The sequence below is a fragment of the Coccomyxa subellipsoidea genome (genome assembly GCF_000258705.1).
Source record: "Coccomyxa subellipsoidea C-169, whole genome shotgun sequence".
Lineage (NCBI taxonomy): Eukaryota > Viridiplantae > Chlorophyta > Trebouxiophyceae > Coccomyxaceae > Coccomyxa > Coccomyxa subellipsoidea.
The window spans coordinates 264814-283546 of NW_005178036.1; the positions used below are offsets into that span (position 1 = coordinate 264814).

General features: G+C 52.6%; 2 protein-coding genes across 2 annotated transcripts; one reads left to right on the top strand and one right to left on the bottom strand.

Annotated features, from left to right (window-relative positions):
- Nucleotides 1–7930: 7930 nt before the first annotated feature.
- Nucleotides 7931–15794, top strand: COCSUDRAFT_23446 (hypothetical protein). Its single transcript, XM_005647857.1, has 12 exons — nt 7931–8017; nt 8299–8427; nt 9108–9158; nt 9490–9621; nt 9897–10007; nt 11714–11928; nt 12154–12331; nt 12685–12791; nt 13257–13476; nt 13993–14162; nt 14451–14609; nt 15026–15794. The coding sequence occupies exons 1-12, from the start codon at nt 7943–7945 to the stop codon at nt 15159–15161; spliced, it is 1683 nt and encodes a 560-aa protein (XP_005647914.1). The 5' UTR covers nt 7931–7942; the 3' UTR covers nt 15162–15794.
- Nucleotides 15795–15803: 9 nt separating this feature from the next.
- On the bottom strand, nt 15804–17482 carry COCSUDRAFT_65883 (hypothetical protein). The gene is made up of 5 exons (XM_005647858.1): nt 17311–17482; nt 16941–16984; nt 16782–16832; nt 16503–16625; nt 15804–16296 (listed from the first exon to the last, which is right to left on the bottom strand). The coding sequence occupies exons 1-5, from the start codon at nt 17423–17425 to the stop codon at nt 16255–16257; spliced, it is 375 nt and encodes a 124-aa protein (XP_005647915.1). The 5' UTR covers nt 17426–17482; the 3' UTR covers nt 15804–16254.
- Between the last annotated feature and the right edge of the window lie 1251 nt (nt 17483–18733).

The following is an 18733-nucleotide window of genomic DNA, read 5'->3' on the forward strand; positions in this document are numbered from 1 at the left end:
GGTGAATGGTAATACTTCTGTTGCACATAACACAATAGATTTTCCAAGGTCACACTTAATATGCCAACAAAATTGGCTTTCCTTTGCTGATGTTGCTGGCAATACTGCTGATATATTGCCAAACGGGGACAACTGATTTGCAAATCCTCTTTTTTTAATTGGCTTAAGGGAGCAAACAAACATCAACAATTAGCACAAATCCCAGACTTTGCGTCTTGTTTGCATCTGCGTTTCATGCATGCAGCAGTTTCCCTTCTGACAAACCCTGGCTCTGTGCCGTCTATATCCCCCGAAAACCCCATACTAGGAAGCTGATCCCATCTAATGTAATTGAGGAGAGCCTACCCAGACGCAATCCTGTTACACGTCAGACACATGCAGACAAACAGGACACAAAAGGCAAACAACATCACTGTGACAAATGGATAAGTATGCCTGGCTCGGTCTGAAGAGGAACACACAGTGAATCAGTGCAAGGCAAAGAACAGGAGAGCAGGCAGACACCAAACACTACCTGCAAGAAGGAGTGGAAAGGCGATCAGCCATGTAGGAAGGCAATCCCATGAGCAAATGCAACACTCCGAGCCAGGAGCAGATGCTGGTGATGGAAGAGATGTAGAAGGCAGAGGTCCTGGTGATGGTGATGGTGATGGAGGAGGGCAGGTAATAATCTGCAGCAACCAACAGGGAACGCACATGACAGTCCTAAAAGAGTTGTGGCGGGACCGCCTAAGAGCAGCCTCCCACGCCAGGGAGATCACGAAAGTGCTCCCGTATCAGCAAGACAAGCCTGTCAGGGGAGAGGCCATACCGCCATGCAAAAGCAGGAGCACGGCGCTCTACTGTACCCTACAAACGCCGGGCGACACACCTAGCAGACCAGTCAAGCAACGCAGAACGCAGAGTAGTCAACACACTCAGCCTAGGCCAACAAACTGGACTGGATCGGGCCAGAAGGAAGCTTCACGGGACATTAGCGCGGACATGGCAGTGCCCGGACAAAGGTGCTCAAGGAACCCAGGATTTCCTCTTCCTGAAGGCTGACTGGAGGGACCAGCTCATGCTGGACCAGCTTGGAAACAATGAAGAGGGCGTCTGCTGACAGGTGTCTAGTAGCAGCGGCCGCCGCTGTAGGGACGTGCGGATGCCCAGGGGCAAGATAGCCCATGGACACCAGACCTTGCATCCTAGCCCAGTACCTGGCCATGCGCTCCTGATCTCCTGATGCACAAAGGTGGCGCTGCGTGTGGGGCTGCAGCTGGACTGGGAAGGGAGGTGAAGAGCCCACTGAGCCGAGTAGTTCATCGCCTGCAAAACTCCAGGAATGGTTCGGCACTGCTAACCCATCAAAGCCAAGCACAAGACTCAAACCATGTGGATCCCCAAATTGACCGAAACCAGCCTGGAAACCCACCTTGGAAGAGGAGAAGCAGAGCAGAAGTGTGATGGCAAAGCATCGTGATCGAAACATGTGGAGGTGTGCTGAGATTCTTGGAGAAAGGATCTGTTAGGACACACAAGAGCCGGTTTCCTCAACCTCTGGAAGCCAAGGAAACCCAAACGCAAGCGATCACCCAAGGCCCCTTAATACGCATCCCCACACACAGGGTGGGCAACACGCACGCAGGGGGGAGAGGGCAACCTCACCCCAGGCGACAAGCGCTGAGACGTCCCACAAAGTGTGAGCAAGCTGGGGCGACAAGTATCTAATGTAATTGAGGAGAGCCTACCCAGACGCTATCCTGTTACACGTCAGACACATGCAGACAAACAGGACACAAAAGGCAAACAACATCACTGTGACAAATGGATAAGTATGCCTGGCTCGGTCTGAAGAGGAACACACAGTGAATCAGTGCAAGGCAAAGAACAGGAGAGCAGGCAGACACCAAACACTACCTGCAAGAAGGAGTGGAAAGGCGATCAGCCATGTAGGAAGGCAATCCCATGAGCAAATGCAACACTCCGAGCCAGGAGCAGATGCTGGTGATGGAAGAGATGTAGAAGGCAGAGGTCCTGGTGATGGTGATGGTGATGGAGGAGGGCAGGTAATAATCTGCAGCAACCAACAGGGAACGCCCATCTGTCGACTTGCTGTGGTCGCAGCAAGTCAAAGGAATTAAATTCGCAGAGAAGGTGAAAGCTATATTTTTGATTGGTCCGTAGGCTATTAGCCTGCGTAATTAGGTGTAATATAACATTCACTATTGTCTTCGGCGATCACCTCACTCTACAGCTGAAAAATAGGAAGGTCCGTAAGCTAGCCATCCATCATCTTCTGATACAATAACTTATCATGCCTCTAATATTATCTTTGCATACACAACGACTTGACTTGATTCTAAACGAGAGCTTCAAGGCAAAGCTTCCTTTCAACTTCCTCCAAGTGCTTGCCTTGCTGCTGGTTATGGATCCAGCTCATTTCGGACGAATCAGGATGCATCTCAAATCAACGTTTATAGTACTGCATTGATATCGATGTGAGGCTCATCAAATGTGGCAACACTGGACGCTTAGGCATCAATGCTAATCCCAGATATCTGTACCCTGTCTACCATTTTCAGCAATGACCTGGCGATGCTGCAGGTACTAGAAATTTCTAGGAACTGCAACCTTGAGAAAGGGGAATACCCTGTGGGACATCGAAAGGCAAGGCTGAGAGTGGCGAAGGGAGCATTGCCACACCTTTGGAGAGGGGGGATGCAGTGCACAGCAGGTGCATGAACAGCTTCAGCATGAGAGACCTGTGCCATGCCAGCGGCTCTGGCAGGGAAGCGCTGCCTTGCACAAGCTGGCAGCCGCATAGACAGCCTGGGCATCTGTTGGCCCTCCAACGGCGAAACAGGAGGCAGCACGACCGACTGAACAATGCTATTTGCCGGTAAGCTTGTCTTTGCGCATGTGGCTCTTCCCTTCTCCACTAACTTCATTACTCAGGCGCATTCTCTGTGGGCCGGCTTGGGGAGGGAGCCAACTCTCGCTGCTGTGTGGAGCTTTCAGCAAGGACCATCCTATCTTGGGGCTGGAAAGGCATCCACAAGGAGAGATGGTCCGGCTAGGGTCTGCTTCAGTTAGCCGCACTTGCCTAGCCCGTGCACATCCAAAATCCCAGACGCAAAAATACCAACGGAACAGCGCACGCATGCAGGGCGGCCACGGAGGTGCAGGAGCAGCAGGCGGCCAGATCAGGCGCGGGGGAAAGTAACGGAAAAAACGGCGCGCCTGATCAGGGTACGGACCGAGGACTCCGGCGCAGCACCAGCGAGGCGCGCATGGCGGTGGCGGCTAAAATATCGGCTGCGCGCGCGTTGGCGCGAAAGCTCTGCGATGAGAAGCAGGCGGCAGTGGCGGCTGCCCGGGCCGCGGCTGAGCACTCTCTGGACGAAGAAGAGATTGAGAGGTGCATGCACTGATGCAACCATAAAAATTCTGGCACTAGCACATTCGTTTTTTGAATATGGGGTGGCCCACACGCTCACCTGCTGCCGGCACTGAAAAGGTATCATAGAATAGTTCAGTGTACCTGCATTTTGCCAAGGCCTCCTTGTGAGCCATATGCGATCTTTGCTCTGAAGGGACAATCACACATGGACTCTGATTTACTTTACCTCACAGCTGCTCTATGGTGCATGCAGGATCCGGCATTCGGTCGAGGCGGCGACTGCCAATGCGGCAAAGGAGGCGGCACGTGCAGACGCGCTGGCGCGAGCCGCAAGCAGAATGGAAGGGGGGGCCCCTCTGCTGCGAGATGTGGATAGACTGAAGGCATGCTCACTGGTGCCACAACAACAATTGGACTGCAGCGATCTATCATCATGGGCCCTTCTGAGTATTGCACGTAGGCAGAGGGCACAAAAGAGCCGCTTGGGCAAGGCCTGGGCGCTCTACTATATGCTGGGCCCCTCTCTGCCATCCTTGCAGCATTGCTGCTCTGTGGGAAGTGGTGTACAGTCGAAAGTCATTGAGGGGCATCCCATGACATATTAGTAATGTTTGAATCGGGCAACCCACCCCTAGCAGATCACGACTAATATCTTACTAATATTTGACGAATGGAACGCAGGCGGAGAACAGCGCGCTGCAGGGGCTGGTTGTTGACTTGGCGGCCAACAAGGCAGAGGCGCGCGCCAAGCTGGCACAGCTCAAAGAAAAGTACGAGCACCTGCTGCGGGGGGTGAGTCATCCCTCACGACCGATTGCCCCCTTGGCTATCCCTGCATCGTGCACTCGAGAGACTGTGCGCACATGTGTGCAAGCAAGGGGTTTGGCTGATAATTCCATTTGTTGCTCATATAAGAGGAGACAAGATGTAATTGCTGGTGCTGGAAGCCCAGTGTCCCAAAAGTCTGGCATGCGAATTGTCATTGAATGAACGTGATCGTTGCATTGTGAATGATGGATGCAATATGAGATGCAATTGGCTCAAGGGGCATCACCAGCCTTGATAAGTCCGTTGCTTTATGGGAGACGTATCTCAATTGCCTGGACGTTGTGCGCAGCCTGGCTTGAGCACGGTGGATGAGATCCTGGAGGAGGCTGCGGAGGATGCAGAGGCGGCCGTGGAGAGCGCGCAGCAGCACAGCAGCGAGGACATCGTCAATGTGAGCCTCATTTATGCATTGCTGAGTTTCGCAAAGCTCACTCTTGCTTGCTTCTCTGTTCAGTGGTTTGCGCTCTGCGAACCACCACTTCCATGCGCCCCTATCAGACAGACACGTTCATGCCCTTCGTGACAACGTATTATTATTATTATTACACGCTTTTTCTGCCAAGAGGCAAGGTGCGTCCTGCAGACAAGCTGCAGTTAAAGGCTGCCACAATCCTACCCCTTGTTGGACTCGCCAGATCCAAGCAAGGCTGACCATGTATGACCTATGGCAATGTCTCACAGTGTCCTTCTGACTGGGAGCATGGGTGTTCACCGAGATGTTTCTTATATGACAAACTTGCTTCTTTGTGGCAATTGTGTGCCTTGGTGTCAACTGAAAAATTTAAAAATCTGGCCATGTCGGCAGGTGATGACGGCGTTGGCGGTAGCCAGGGAGCAGCTGCACCGAAAGGAGAAGAAGCAGCCGCGCGCGTTGGCCGCAGCCGCCCTCCAAGAGGGCAGACGCTGCTTCAACGTCCCAGAGGTGCGCCGCTTCTGCCTTCATTTCTCCTCTCATCTCGTTTTGTATCTTGCCACTGCGGAATGAGGACTATTTTGGCTTAAGGATACTTGCGTGCGCATGAGTTGTCCAGCACGCTTGCTACTTGGCATGGGGTCCCGTTTTTATGAGCGCTTTGGAGACAAGCACTTCTGTCTGCATCCTGGGTTGGTCTTGCCTGTGCTCATCATACCGGCTATATATGTGCTCACTATGCGTACTGCTTACTTATGCGTACAGCTTATGTGCTAAAATATGTGCTTGAATGCGTACTGTAAACTGTGAACACATGTTGCATGGGGTGATTTTTGTGGGCTGGTGGGCAGGAGGGCATCCCAGTGGGCAGCAGCGGCGGGACACTGTACTACAACTCTGCAGGGGCCATGCCGTCCGGGGCAAAGCCTGTGATGAAAGCAGGCATCGACCGGTATGTAGCTTGCTGGCTAGATCATGTTGCAGGAGTGCCAGTACCTGCAGGCATGCTCGCAGTTGTCACCAGTCTGAAAAAAGACATCAGGGACACCATACCCTTGTGAAATGGAGTAAAGAGGATTCATCGAGCCGCAACAGTTCAGCAGAGCCCGACAGGCAGCTTATGGGCCAGGGGGTGTGCCTGTATAGGGAGTCTGCGATTGGATTAAAGGAACAGTGCCTGCACAGCTGTCTTCATTGTTGGACATCCCATTTAGTTTCATTTGAACTCTTTGGGGCCTGCATGTGCAGGTGGGAGCGGCTGCTCACACTGGAGATGCAGCCAGCGCAGGAGCTGCGGGGCATGCAGGGCGCTGACTGGTGGAGCCTAGAACTGCAGCTCCCAGAGGTCAGCATTTCTGCTTCCCTGCATGCATTGGCATGAAGTGATTTGAAACCGAGCTGATCCCCTTGGAGAGGGCGACTGCACAGGATGACGAGCGAGCTGAATGTGTGCTATCTTTGCTGCAGACAAGAGCTTCACACTACTCCCTTAGTGAGACTTACCTTGCAGATGTACATGGCATTATCTGCAAGCAAGAAGAAACTGCATGGATGTCATTTTGGGCAACTATCATTAATTGCCGATGATCTTCAATGCCCAAAAGTACTGGATCTTGAGATTGCTTGCAGATGGTAGATTCAGGCGGTGGAAGTTTATATATGAGCTCAAGGACAGAATCCGAAAGGGCACTAAAAGGTGCATGTGTTCGCGCGCAGGACACATTCCAGGTGGACTATGTGGTCATGGACGCCGGCAGCGGGGTGTTTGACAACAATGGCGGCGCGGATTATGCGCTGCCGCTGGTTGGCGCCTCCACCGAGCAGCAGGTGCTGCAGCGGCGCGCAGCCGCACAAGAAGCCGCAGAACAGGAACGCCTCGCGGTGCGTGGATACTTCAGCTATTAGAAATAAATATAATGCTGTTATTGTAAAATCCGTGGCAATCCACGCTGGCAGTAGGGCACGGTGCCAATATGACAGAATGGGCTGTTTAGGCGCAAGTAATCCCAAATGAGGCCATGACAAATCCTAATTACGCATGTGTGCAATGATACTGAGGGGTCTGCTCTGCAATACGGTTGCGTACTGCAACCCAGCTTGGGCGCATCAACATTTGAGATTGTTAGGAATATATTGCCACAAAGTCACATCTTTAATCAATTAGTACAGATTACTGTTGGTGCAGGAGTTGGAGGCGGAGGAGGAGCGGCTGTGGCAGGAGAAAATGGAGGAGGCCGAGGGGCGCGCGCAGCAGGAGAGGGAACTCTACCGACAGATCAGACTGGTGCGGTCCTCCCTGCATGACAAAAAGTGAAGTACGGTATTTCATCAGTTTGATCATAATGACACGCTTTTTCTGCCATAGGGAAGGTTTATCTGCAGACAAGCTGCAGGCAGAGGCTCCCGCATATCCTGCCCCTTGAATCGACTTGCCAGATCCAAGCAAGACCCAATCAAGCGTGGGCACGGTGCTCTGTATTTGTACCGCCCCCCCGCCAGCTGGCACCAGTACAATGGAGACAGAACTCTATGCAGAGGAAGGCTTGCTTGTGTGGGCGTGTTTGCTTTCAAAAGCCATGAGAGAAGTGTCTACTGCTGTGCCCTGCTTGTGAGTGCACTGCTAAAAAGTTCTGAGCAGGTACCACGCAATCCACCGTCTCAGCCCTTTCTTTTCTTGTGTTCGACCGTCGCAGGAGGCCCCAAACATTGTTATGTTCACAGTCAAGTGTCTGCTTACTGTTGATAAACACACTTCTGTGTGATGATTACACAGGAGGAGATGTTGAAGGAGGCGACAGCGATAGTGGCGGAGAGGAGGGGTCCGGAGATATCAGCGCTGCGCACAGAGCAGGGGCGGCAGGGGGTGTTTGCTTGGGCAGGCGGGCTGCCCACAGCCGGGCAGCGGGCAGTTCTGGCCTACAACAAAGCCCACGGGCCCCTCAGGTGAAGCCCTGACGTTTTCACAGCTCCTAACTGGCTCCCGAACAAAGCACATGCCGTCGACATCTCAGGGTGTTTCCAGGGGAAAGGGATTTTCTGTACTTGTGGTGATGAAATGTGACCAGCGCAGTCAGGGAGTGGGCTGTGCAAGCTAGATCTATCGGGTTGGGAGCGTGTTCATCACAGGTCTGTAACGAGATGATGGCACTGCTCACATGATATGTGACTGTCACATGTCAGGATGCGGGCCATATAATCTAAGAGCAATGTTTTGATGCCATCTGCGTAAGAGGTGCGACATGGCTAAAGCAATCATTGGGGGATTTACCAAAGGGGGTGTATTACCTGTGAGCAGGCATGCCCGGGATGTGGTGCTGCACATGAGCCACGACGCCTGGGTGGAGGAGGAGAAACAGGACATCCCCATGGCGCCCCTGTCAGACTCCGAGGTCAGTGTCTGCAGAAAGAATCAGTGATGCCGTGAATACAGTAGCAGGCTCAGGTCTGATGGCAAACATAGGAGTCTGAGTTCTTGCAGACACCGTTGGCTACGCCACACCCTTCCTCAGCGCCCTGTATTTAGCATGGCTTTCTGAAAATTCTGTGCAATCTCTTGACAGGATAGCTGTGCGCATTTTACGTTGGACGGTGCTCAAACAGGCCCATTTGACAGTAGAGACCATTGCAGAGACGTAGAGTGTATCCTCACGAGTGTGGCGGCATGTGGCAGGTCCAGAGGTATGGGCTGCAGAGGGAGGGGTGCGATTGGTGGGCGGCTGAGGTTGATGTGCTGCCATATGCGTTGGTTGTGGACTGGGTGCTCTCTGACAGCGCCCTGGCTGCCTGGGACAACAATGGGCAGCAGGTATTTTACTGTGATGTCACCTTCTTCACGTAACACTTGTTGTGTTGCATGGCAGCCTGGGAGAAAATTGGGCAACACGTGTTCCTTGGTGCTATCAGTTATTATTTTATTATTACTATTACACGCTTTTCCTGCCGAAGGCAAGGTGCGTCTGCAGACAAGCTGCATGTAATGGCTGCCAAATTCCTACCCCTTGTTGGATTCGCCAGATCCAAGCAAGACCCAGTCAACCGTGGGCACTGTGCTCAGTATTTGTACCGCCCCCCGCCAGCCGGGGCCAAAAACGTGCTATCAATACTTATGTCAATTTAATTGATGCATGGCCCTTTAAGATGATAATGGGCAGCAGATGGTCTTAAGCACACCTGAAGTGGTCGCATGCAACCTTGCAGATTCAGTTGTTGAAGTTTGTATTTCAGGGGGCAGCAAGCTTGCTGTTTGCCAAATCCTTGTGTTTCCTTCCCAGGCCAGGATGCACTTTGGAATGCACACAAGTAGAACCTGAGTTGCCATACTGGTCAGGGTCTCTTGAAAATGAACTTGATGAGGAGATTATTTCAAAAATTTCTGACGCATGCGCGCAGGACTTCCACAGCGCGATAGAGGGAGCACTGAGCGACGAGGACTATGTGTCGGAGCTGTACGAGGCGATGCTGGAAGAGGGGAGCGAAGCGTTGGAGAGGGGTATGGAACTCACAGCGCAACGCACCGTGCGCAAGGCCAAGGTCAAGGTGAGTCCCTGGCTTTTCTCCGCCGCCAGATGCTTGCATTGCACAATCATACAACTTAGAAGTCACCAGCGCCGAGCGCCCTCCCTGTTCTAAGACCTGTGTGTGCCATGATAGCCTTGCTTGCACCTCTAGACATGTCCAGCCTTGTGGGTATCTTAGAGCCTGGGCCTGACCATGCTCTATCAAAGCTAGACAGAGCTTTGGTTCCCAAAGACACCTTCGCTTCAACAAGAGGTCCTGAGCCTGAAAGCTGCTTGTCAGCTGACGGCAACAACCGAGGTAATCAAACCTCGATTTAACAAGAAAAACTGATTTTTTGGCCCTTTTGCAGGCGGCTGCGATGCGGAAGCGGCGGGCACTGCAGCGGCAGGTGCTCTACACGCGCCCCGTGCGGCCGGCAGCCGGCGAGCAGCTGACGGTGTTCTACAACCCCGATGCCACCGTGCTGCGCGGGCGGCCAGAGGTGCACGAGATATCTTGCGTCATGCACTTTCCTGACCTCTCTTGTTAGGCTTGTTTTGCATATGGATTTGTGCGGATTCCAGGGACCAGGCATTCTGAGCAAACAGAGTCACTTGACTGCAAGGCAGGAATACCAGCATGCGGCTGTTTTATTGAGCCCTGCATTACACAGTTTGCATCAAGGATGATGGGTTATTTCTGCGGATGTGAGACTCGAGTCTCCATCTGTAGGACGGAAATGATCTGCGCCTGAAGAGTGTCCTTTGGTAACTGCAGGTGTGGGTGCGCGGCAGCTGGAACCGGTGGACCCACCCGGAGTGTTTCCTGCCGCAGCTCATGCGCCCCTGCCTGCCCGGCGCCACCGGCTTCCTCCAGGGCTCAGTCCAGGTACTTTGCACATGCACGCTCGTAATCCTGCACTCAAATTTGTGTAGATGACCCCGTCAATATATGCTTCCTCTCTCTGGCATTGGGATATATTGTGTGATCTATGCTAAAAACGCAGAGCAGTGTCCCTATTTTACGTCCTGTACAGGGTTCAGTGTGTCCGACTGCTTTGTTTGCAAAGCTACCGTGGAGACCAGGCTGCAATGAAGTGTGCACAAATATCTCCCTGATCAGAACACCCTTTCAGTCACAGCTGCCCCCTGCTGGCCACAGCCCAGTCGGTGCACTCAGCGGCCTCGGAGCAGCACCGCTTGCTGTATGGCATGCCGCATTCTAATACAAATTCGAATGCAGGTGTTGTACAAGTTCAGATCTGAAAATGAAGAACATGGTGCAGGTGCCGGCGGACGCGTGGAGCATGGACATGGTGTTCAGCGACACGGGAGACCTGCACGGTGGATTCTATGACAACAACTCTGGCGTCGACTACCACGCGCCGATTGTCGGCTCAACCGTCACTCAGCCGCCGCTGCGGATCGCGCATGTCTCCGTCGAAATGGCGCCCATCGCCAAGGTGCTCTTTCTTTGTTCTGTTTGGTCTTTAGACCAAATTTGTGGAAGCTTGTGGCAGCCAGTGCAAGGGGGTATAGCAGATCTTTCGTTTTGACCGTCCCGCGGCCAACCAAATGGCGCCCATCGCCAAAGTGCTTTTGCTCTGCAGCTCACTTGTTCTCACCTGGTGGTTAACTGTGGAGATGTTTACGCTGAGGCCTGCTGGTGTCGCAAGAGCAAGCAGCAGTTGCAAATCTTCAAATCAACATCTGAGCAGCCGCCGCTGCAAATGCCACATGTGTCCATTTGAATAACCAAGGTGCTGCGAGGGTGTCTTTGTCCTTTTGCAGTGCTACTATTTTGTATTGTTGGGCCCTGCCATTTTATCCTTTCTCTGCCAGGAGGAGTGTGTCTCTTTCAGCAGCTAACTGTTCAGCTTGCACTAGGCAACAACCTCCTTTGCTTCCCTAGATGTAGTTCTACCGAGATAGCCTGCCAGAAGGCCAAGAACCATCAAACTTGAGTTGTAAATCGTCCGGGCAGTACTAAATCAAAAGGGCGTGTTGAAAGAGTTGATATTTCCTGTGGCAGGTGGGCGGCATGGGTGACGTTGTGACAGCGCTGGCGAGGGCGGTGCAGGAGGAGGGGCACGAGGTGGAGATTGTGCTGCCCAAGTATGACATCATCAACTACGATGAGGTCAGCAGTTGTTGAAAAAACACCTCTTTTTATAAAATCAAACCACACACATGCCCAAGACTGAAGTTCTTGCATATCTGCAGATGCAAAATTGCATTCAAGTGTTATTTCCCGGACGCGCCAATGCAGGAATGTATACTTTTGAAGTCTTGACACTGCCTGTCTTGACACATTTTGTCTTGACATGGGTGGCAGCGTCAGTCACACTCGCGTCCAGTGGGCTGGATCTGATGCCTGAGTCTGAATCTGAGGGTAGCAGCCAAGCAGGACATTTGAACACGCACAGATATCCTGCACAGATGACCTGTTCTGGCGTTGTAATAGGAACCACCTATTCTGGCGCCTGACATGCATGGCCTACTCTGGCGCGGTGACATGCATCGTCTGTTCTGGCGCACTGGCATGCATGGCCTATTTTGGCAATAGCGTAACCTTTGCATGTGCCGGCTGCGCAGGTGCGGGGCCTGCGCATGGTGAAGGACTTCTTCTTCGCAAATGTGCAGACCAAGGTGTGGGCCGGGGAGGTCGAGGGCGTTCCCACCACTTTCCTGGAGCCCACCAGCGGCGCATTCTGGGTCGGCTGCATCTACGGGAGAAACGACGACGCGGCGCGCTTCGGCTTCTTCTGCGGGGCGGCCCTCGAATACCTCAAGCACCACTCACCCGCCATGTGCGCCCACCCTTGCTAGGGTTTGTTTCTCAGGGGAGGTGAATTACCTGGCAATGCAGCATTCTTCTTCCCATTCTTTCTCCTCGGAATATACAAATGGCCCCCTTTGGACCATGGTGCAGGCCGGACGCAGTGGCCTGCAGGGGAGTGATATATCTGCCGATTTTTGTCATGTGCACACTGCTCTGCAGATATTTGGAGTCGACTTTGGTTTGTATTGTACAGGCCGGACATAGTGCACACGCACGACTGGGCGACGGCGCCGGTGGCGTTTGGGGACATGGGGGGCGCCACCAAGGCGGTATTCACAATCCACAACCTCAACTACGGGGCTGATCTCATCGGCCGAGCCATGGGCGCAGCTGCCGCCTGCACCACCGTCTCTCCCACCTATGCAGCCGAGGTGCGCCAATGCTAGCGGCTCTCTTTGGCAAGCGGTCCCACTTGTGATGGTGCTGGTTTTGCCTGTGGAGCGGTGGCTCTCGATAACAGCAACGTGAGATCATTTTATGCAGCAAAGGGATTCGGTTTAGCCAATCCCCTTGCGTCCCGAACACTTTGGCAGTTTTGTGTTTCATCATACACATGCATTGTCCTGTCCAGTTCTTTCTTGAAAGAACAGCGATGCATATCTTTTGAGCTCCACAAGGGGAAGTCAGGATGAAGCAAATTTGCATTGCGAAACACTCAGGGTCCTATCAAATAATTTGATGTGAGCTGGGGGATGACAATTGCTGCATATTTGTGCATGTGCAGGTGAGCGGGCACCCGGCTATAGCGCCCCATATGGACAAGTTCTATGGCATCCGCAATGGCATCGACCAAGACATCTGGGACCCACTCACCGACAGATTCCTGCCCCGGTCAGTTCACATCCTCTGAAACCCCGCTTTGGCAATCTGATGTCAGCTCCATAGAGTTTCCCGCCGCGATTTGTCCAACCACTGCCGGCCGGTACTTTGCAGCGTGTCAGGCTGCTGTGCCCACATGCTGCCTGTCCTGGCCTGACTCGGCAATGGAATAATGCAATTGCACGCACTTTCACAAACGTGCAGCGAAGGAATGCTCAACTGCATGAACCACATCATGATGCTGGGAGCGTGCAGGTCCGATTAGTGTTCAGCAAGCCGTCCCCATTCCATGTCATTGATGGCTGTGCAGAATATGATCAAAAGATAAGCTCATGTTGAAAAGCGATAACTGCAAGGCGCCGAGCATCATCACAGCACCAATTTTGCACACCCGCCAGCTGAGCAGATGCAGCACATTTGTTTGTGGGTCAATCATACACACCCTGAATTCTAAACGCTAAAATTATTGCGGCGCAGGAACTACGGGACGGCCGACGCGGAGGCCGGCAAGGCGGCGGCGAAGGCCGAGCTGCGGTCGCGCATGGGCCTCAGCGGCGCAGAGGCGCCCTTAGTCGCGGTGGTGACCCGGCTGACTCACCAGAAGGGCATCCACCTGATCAAGCACGCCGCCTGGCGCACCCTGGAGCGCGGCGCGCAGTTTGTGCTGCTGGGATCCGCTCCCGACCCTCGCGTGCAGGTGCGCGCACCTGCCGGCACATGCCCATGCATCAGTCAGCCAGTGATCAGCTTGCTCTCAAATCTGTGCTGTACAGGACAGCATGACTCCGCACCGAGTGACATTGCAGATTTGCTTCCTTGATGAGGCTAATCATGTAGTGTTTGTTCCCTGGCTTTGAAAGTGTCCTGCTCATTGCTAATGACTGCTTCACGCCAGGACAATTGTCACCTGCCTGTGACAGCTCTGTCACTGTTCTTCTTCTCAAGGGTGGAAGACTTAGCACTTGTTAGGTTTTCATGAATGACTCCATTGGGCAAGAGGAAGATAGAAGTGTGAACTGGGAAACTGGTATCATTATAATCACGCGCTTGTTTTCAAATCACAGAGCTAGAATCACTGCAGCAGCAATTTCCTTTGAACCTTCCCCTGCCTTGGCACTATCTCCACAAGTTATACGTCAATTCCAAGGAATCTTGTCATGAGCCATGTAGACTTCAAACAATAAACCTAGCTGAGGTGCAAGGATGCATGCAGGCGGAGTTCAATGCCCTGGCAGGGGAGATGGGCCGAGCGTACCCGGACCGAGCGCGCTGCTGGTTCAGCTACGACGAGCCGCTGAGTCACCTCATCTATGCGGGGGCGGACATATTATTAGTTCCCTCCATTTTCGAGCCCTGCGGCCTCACCCAGATGATCGCCATGCGGTGCGCAGCCAGCCTTTCTGCCAAAGGAACCTTTCATCTCTCGGGCTGCAGAGATGACACTTTTCAGATCACTCCCTCCCTGCATCCTTGTTGTCATTAGTCCCACGTTACACATGTATTCTTGGCGCACACCTAAGTTTGGAATGTCTGCTTTTTAGCAAAAGGGTGCATAGGTGATTAATTGCAACTCATCTTGTGCATGCCATAAGGCTGACAATTTGATGCAAGCTGTAAATCTGAAATCATCTGATCAAGAACCAATTTGAGATGCAAAATGTGCTGGCGCAGGTATGGCACGATACCGGTGGTGCGCAAAACCGGCGGTCTGAACGACACGGTCTTTGACGTGGATGATGACGTGGCGCGCGCATCGCAGCAGGGCATGGTTACTAACGGCTACAACTTTGAGGGAACCGACCCGGCAGGCATTGACTACGCGCTCAACCGGTGCGGCTTCTACCCAAGATCTTGGTTTTTGCACCTTGCAGTGATAGGATCCCCTCTTCAGCAGTCCCCGCATCCCAGGTATGTTGCTTGGTGCCACTCATCAGGCGAATTTTCTCCCGCTACCTCTGCAGTGCCTCTAGCTGCTGCTGCGAAAAGTATGGAATTGCTGCATGCCAGTCACTGCCGGCTCTGTGCGCTCTGCTCTGCTTATGCCTTAGCATGCACTGAAGCGCTTCTCCCTGCCATGAGAGAACACCCAGTATCCCATGAATTGTTGTCTTATCAATGGTTGCTGTCCGGTGGCACCGCACTGCTTCATTTGTGAATGCAGGACACACAATCACCGTATTTCAATGCAAGCCTTTGTAGAAATGACATGGAGTTCTATAGCTAATATTGTGCGAGTGCTGCCACAGGGCGCTGACTTCCTGGTTCAGCGAGAGGGAGGCCTGGGGGTCCCTGGTGCAGCGGGTGATGGAGCAGGACTGGAGCTGGAGCGAGCCGGCACTGGACTACATCGAGCTCTACTACAAAGCCCTCAAACGCGTGTAATCAGGCGTGCGGCGGCAGGGGAATTATCGTACTACAGTCCCCGATGGCGGCATGCGCTGCAGAATGCTGCATGTGTCGGAGCAGATTTTGCTGCAGGGGTTAATTTATATCATCTGGTTTATATCGTACAGTCGAAAGTAGAGTCCAGGCGGCAGCATGCGCTGCAAAGTTGCAGGTTGCATCTGTCGAAGCAGACTTTGCTGCAGGAAGAGAAGAGAGTGAGGCCCCAAGGCATGCTGCGTAGCGCGCAGACAGAAGGAGGGAGATCATCAGTGCGCTGCTGGATATGCAGAATTCATCGTGGCATGCTGGCCCGTATGCATATGCATGTGAGAGGCTGACAGGGATGCTGTCTGCAGCTATGGCATTGAAATATAGGTGATGGGATTCCCGAACACTGGTTCTGTTGGCTATATTTACGGTTGACTTCGCACGGTCAGTGACACTTCGTACGGTCAGTGACACGTTGACTGCCTGACAATCTGCGCTGAAGGATGTTGCAGACGCAATATTGATGATTCTTCATTGCTGAACACCCGCCTCGGGGCTTGCATGGCGACTTGCAATTGCCACGACCACTTTGTTGACTCCATGTGTCGCAGCCCACGTTGGCTCTGTAACCAAGGCATTCCCAAATACTCTAGCAAAAACGGTAACAATTTACAGAGAGATCGCATCACTCAAGATGATTAGCTCCAGAGTCAGCAATGCTTCCCCATTGATGTACTTACGTCTCATACTTCAGACACTACATTGAAATGCCGCAGAACCATGTGAGTAAAATCCTGCAGACACCCTCAACCCTACATTCCGCATTTCACGAATTATTGTATACAAAGCACATGCCCCTAGCTAGTATAAAAAGAAATTAACTAGTAATTGCAAATTTCAACCAACATGCTGCATTTGAGTTCACATGCCAGCCCATTGGCCAAAGAGCTCGCAACACCCTTCAATTGTCACAGCAACCACGGAAGCTTCCTCTGTCATGGCGGCTAAACTCTTTTCAAACATTCGGCCCTGCACAGAGCCTCAACTTGCTGATCAACCTTCAACAGATATGTACTAGCCGTACATCTCATCAGTGCCAACCTCAGAAGAGTGCGTCTCCCACCAAGCAGCAGCACGCCATTGCCTGCAAGCCACACATGTCAACACTTTCAGTTCCTCGTGTACCAAGTGTATCTCCAGATACGCAGGTTCCATCCTGGACAAGACCAGTCTCTGGTTGAGCAGGGCGCCTGCAGCTGCCAAGTGAGTCGAGCTGCAAAAGAGCAAATGCCAAGTGCCAAACCAATGATAAGAGCAATTGAAAGTGCTGTGCAGAGCGCTGGGCCGCACCAGGCAGGCGGCTAGGCAGCCCTGGCCGGCACCCATGCCTCCTCCTCCTTGCTGCTGCTGCGGGTGCTGCACATACATCGCCTGCCCTGGCGGCGGCGGCGGGTACTGGCCATATTGCGCCCCCTGTGATGCACCCATACATTTGTCCATTGCACCCTTGCCTGTGCTAGTGCATATTTCAGTCCCACTCCAGCATGTGCTAGAGCACTGTTTCATTCATGGAGCTGCAGAGCAGCGCAGACAGACGGCAGGATAAAGATGATGTACAGGGATGAGCACCTGGGGAGGGTATCCGCCCTGCTGAGGGTACCCCTGCTGAGGATAGCCGCCCTGCATGCCACCAGCAGTCAATTAGCATGACATTAGAAGAACGTCTGGTGGCCAATATACAAGAGCATCAAGTACTTTGTTATTGAGAGAAGGCAGGTGTCAGTGCACCTGCTGTGGGTAGTTGGGGTATCCAGCGACTGGCTGGCCGTACGCTGCATATCAAAAAGTAAACGTCACCCAGTGCATGGAGTTATTGAATTTAGCCGTGGCCTCGAAAACTGGTTCGCAAGGAAAATGTTTGGTCTCAACTTGCTTCGCCTTTGAGCAGTGAGGTACTCCATAGTATATGAGAGTGCGCCTTTTCATTATTGCAGAACCCGGATGTATATTAATTTCGGCAGGAAAGCATCCAAGACTTTGCGCGGAAGCAAAGACCTAGTACCTCGAGGTGGGCTGAGCCATACAAAACTCATGCATTCGGGCAGACCAAGTGCTCCGATCCTGACCAAAATAATAACATGAAAGTGCTACAACTCACCAGCTTGCTGGCCGTAGCCACCTGCCTTCTGATCTTCAGGCTTCACACCAGCACTGGGGTAGTTCTGCTGGTTGCCAGCGCCTGGATACCCCGGGGGAGGGCCACTGGAACCCATGTTTATCACTGATTGACAAGGAAGAAGAGCTTTGATGCAATTTGGGTGCGAACAACGCAATGACACAGGCACGGAGAAATCAACGCGTGGAAGCACATCCCACAACTTCTGTGCGTATCTCTCGGAATCTCGGCTTCACCTCAGATTTCAAGGCTTCGCTGCGACAGATACAGAACCTTCCAGCATTTTGATCAGAAAGCACTTCGCAGTTTGCTCTGCAGGTTCTCTTAGTTTGAAGTTTAGATACAAGCATATGCCAGACGCCCCAAAGGCCTATAAAGGAATGATCCTCTCTTCCAGTAAGGCGATTGCCAAACCCACTGTCTTGTGACGCTTCTATCACAGCAAGGTGAGGTATGCTGTCTGCAGATCGCAGATGAAAATTTCACATCATTCTAGTCATCATCGACTAAGTAGATCCACCCCAGACCATCCCGAAGTTTCGCAGGCGTTTGCTTCTTTTTCTTTGCTGCTACGTGCCAAAGGATATCTCTGGACAACGCAGGACTATTTCCTGACGCTCAGTAGAACATTCATATTACAGATAATGAAGCACTGCTATCGGTATGGCGAGGATGTGCTTGCACTGGCGCTCGTCAGGACAGAGGGTGGCGACTCATGGCAGCCTTGCAAGGCTTGCATTACCTCAGGTGCAGCACAAGAAGAGCGCAATATATTCATTGCTAACAGTGCAGGACTCCAGAAGGTGTCCTTGCCCTGGATGAAAGCCATTAAAAACAGCATCGCAGGGTCTCAGCCAAATCCTACATTCCTTGAAGGTATGCAGTTGCACTGCAGGCAGTCCCACAGCCGTGACAAGGGTGACAAGGGACTTTGTAGAGAAGGCCGGCTGGTGCAATTCAAGACCCCTCGGGATAAACTCGGAAGAGAGCGGCAGTGAGGGTCCGGAAGAGCAGGAACCCCAGTTGCTGCCATGCTAGTTATTACTTGGCCAATGCCAGACAGATGTTGTTATACAAGTGATGGCTCCTATGGAGTTATCGCCTGCCGGACTGCCGCAATGCACCCATCAGCATTCTGCATTTCAGTGGCATGCACAGATCGGCGTATTTGGATTTGCGGCCCTGCAGAGCAAATACTGGGATGCTGGCTTCTGCAATCTGGACTGCTTACCCAAGCCCGGTGAGTTGAATTGAGGAACCCATGCTGTTGCTGAGAGACTTCGTGTTGACTCACTTGTCCAAAATCCAGAACGTTGGTTGCTTCTCTCACACCACTATCTGCACAAGTCCTCTTCAGGTCAAGCCACAGCGTATTTGTTCCTCTAGATGATCTGTGAGACTTGAG

Coding starts and splice junctions, on each gene's coding strand:
- COCSUDRAFT_23446 (XM_005647857.1), top strand. CDS start 7,943: ATGAGCCACGACGCCTGGGTGGAGGAGGAGAAACAGGACATCCCCATG. Junction 8,018..8,298: donor TGTCAGACTCCGAGGTCAGT/GTCTGCAGAAAG, acceptor TGGCAGGTCCAG/AGGTATGGGCTGCAGAGGGA. Junction 12,792..13,256: donor ACCGACAGATTCCTGCCCCG/GTCAGTTCACAT, acceptor ATTGCGGCGCAG/GAACTACGGGACGGCCGACG.
- COCSUDRAFT_65883 (XM_005647858.1), bottom strand. CDS start 17,425: ATGGGTTCCAGTGGCCCTCCCCCGGGGTATCCAGGCGCTGGCAACCAG. Junction 16,833..16,940: donor ACCCCAACTACCCACAGCAG/GTGCACTGACAC, acceptor GGTGGCATGCAG/GGCGGCTATCCTCAGCAGGG. Junction 16,626..16,781: donor AGGGCGGATACCCTCCCCAG/GTGCTCATCCCT, acceptor GGTGCATCACAG/GGGGCGCAATATGGCCAGTA.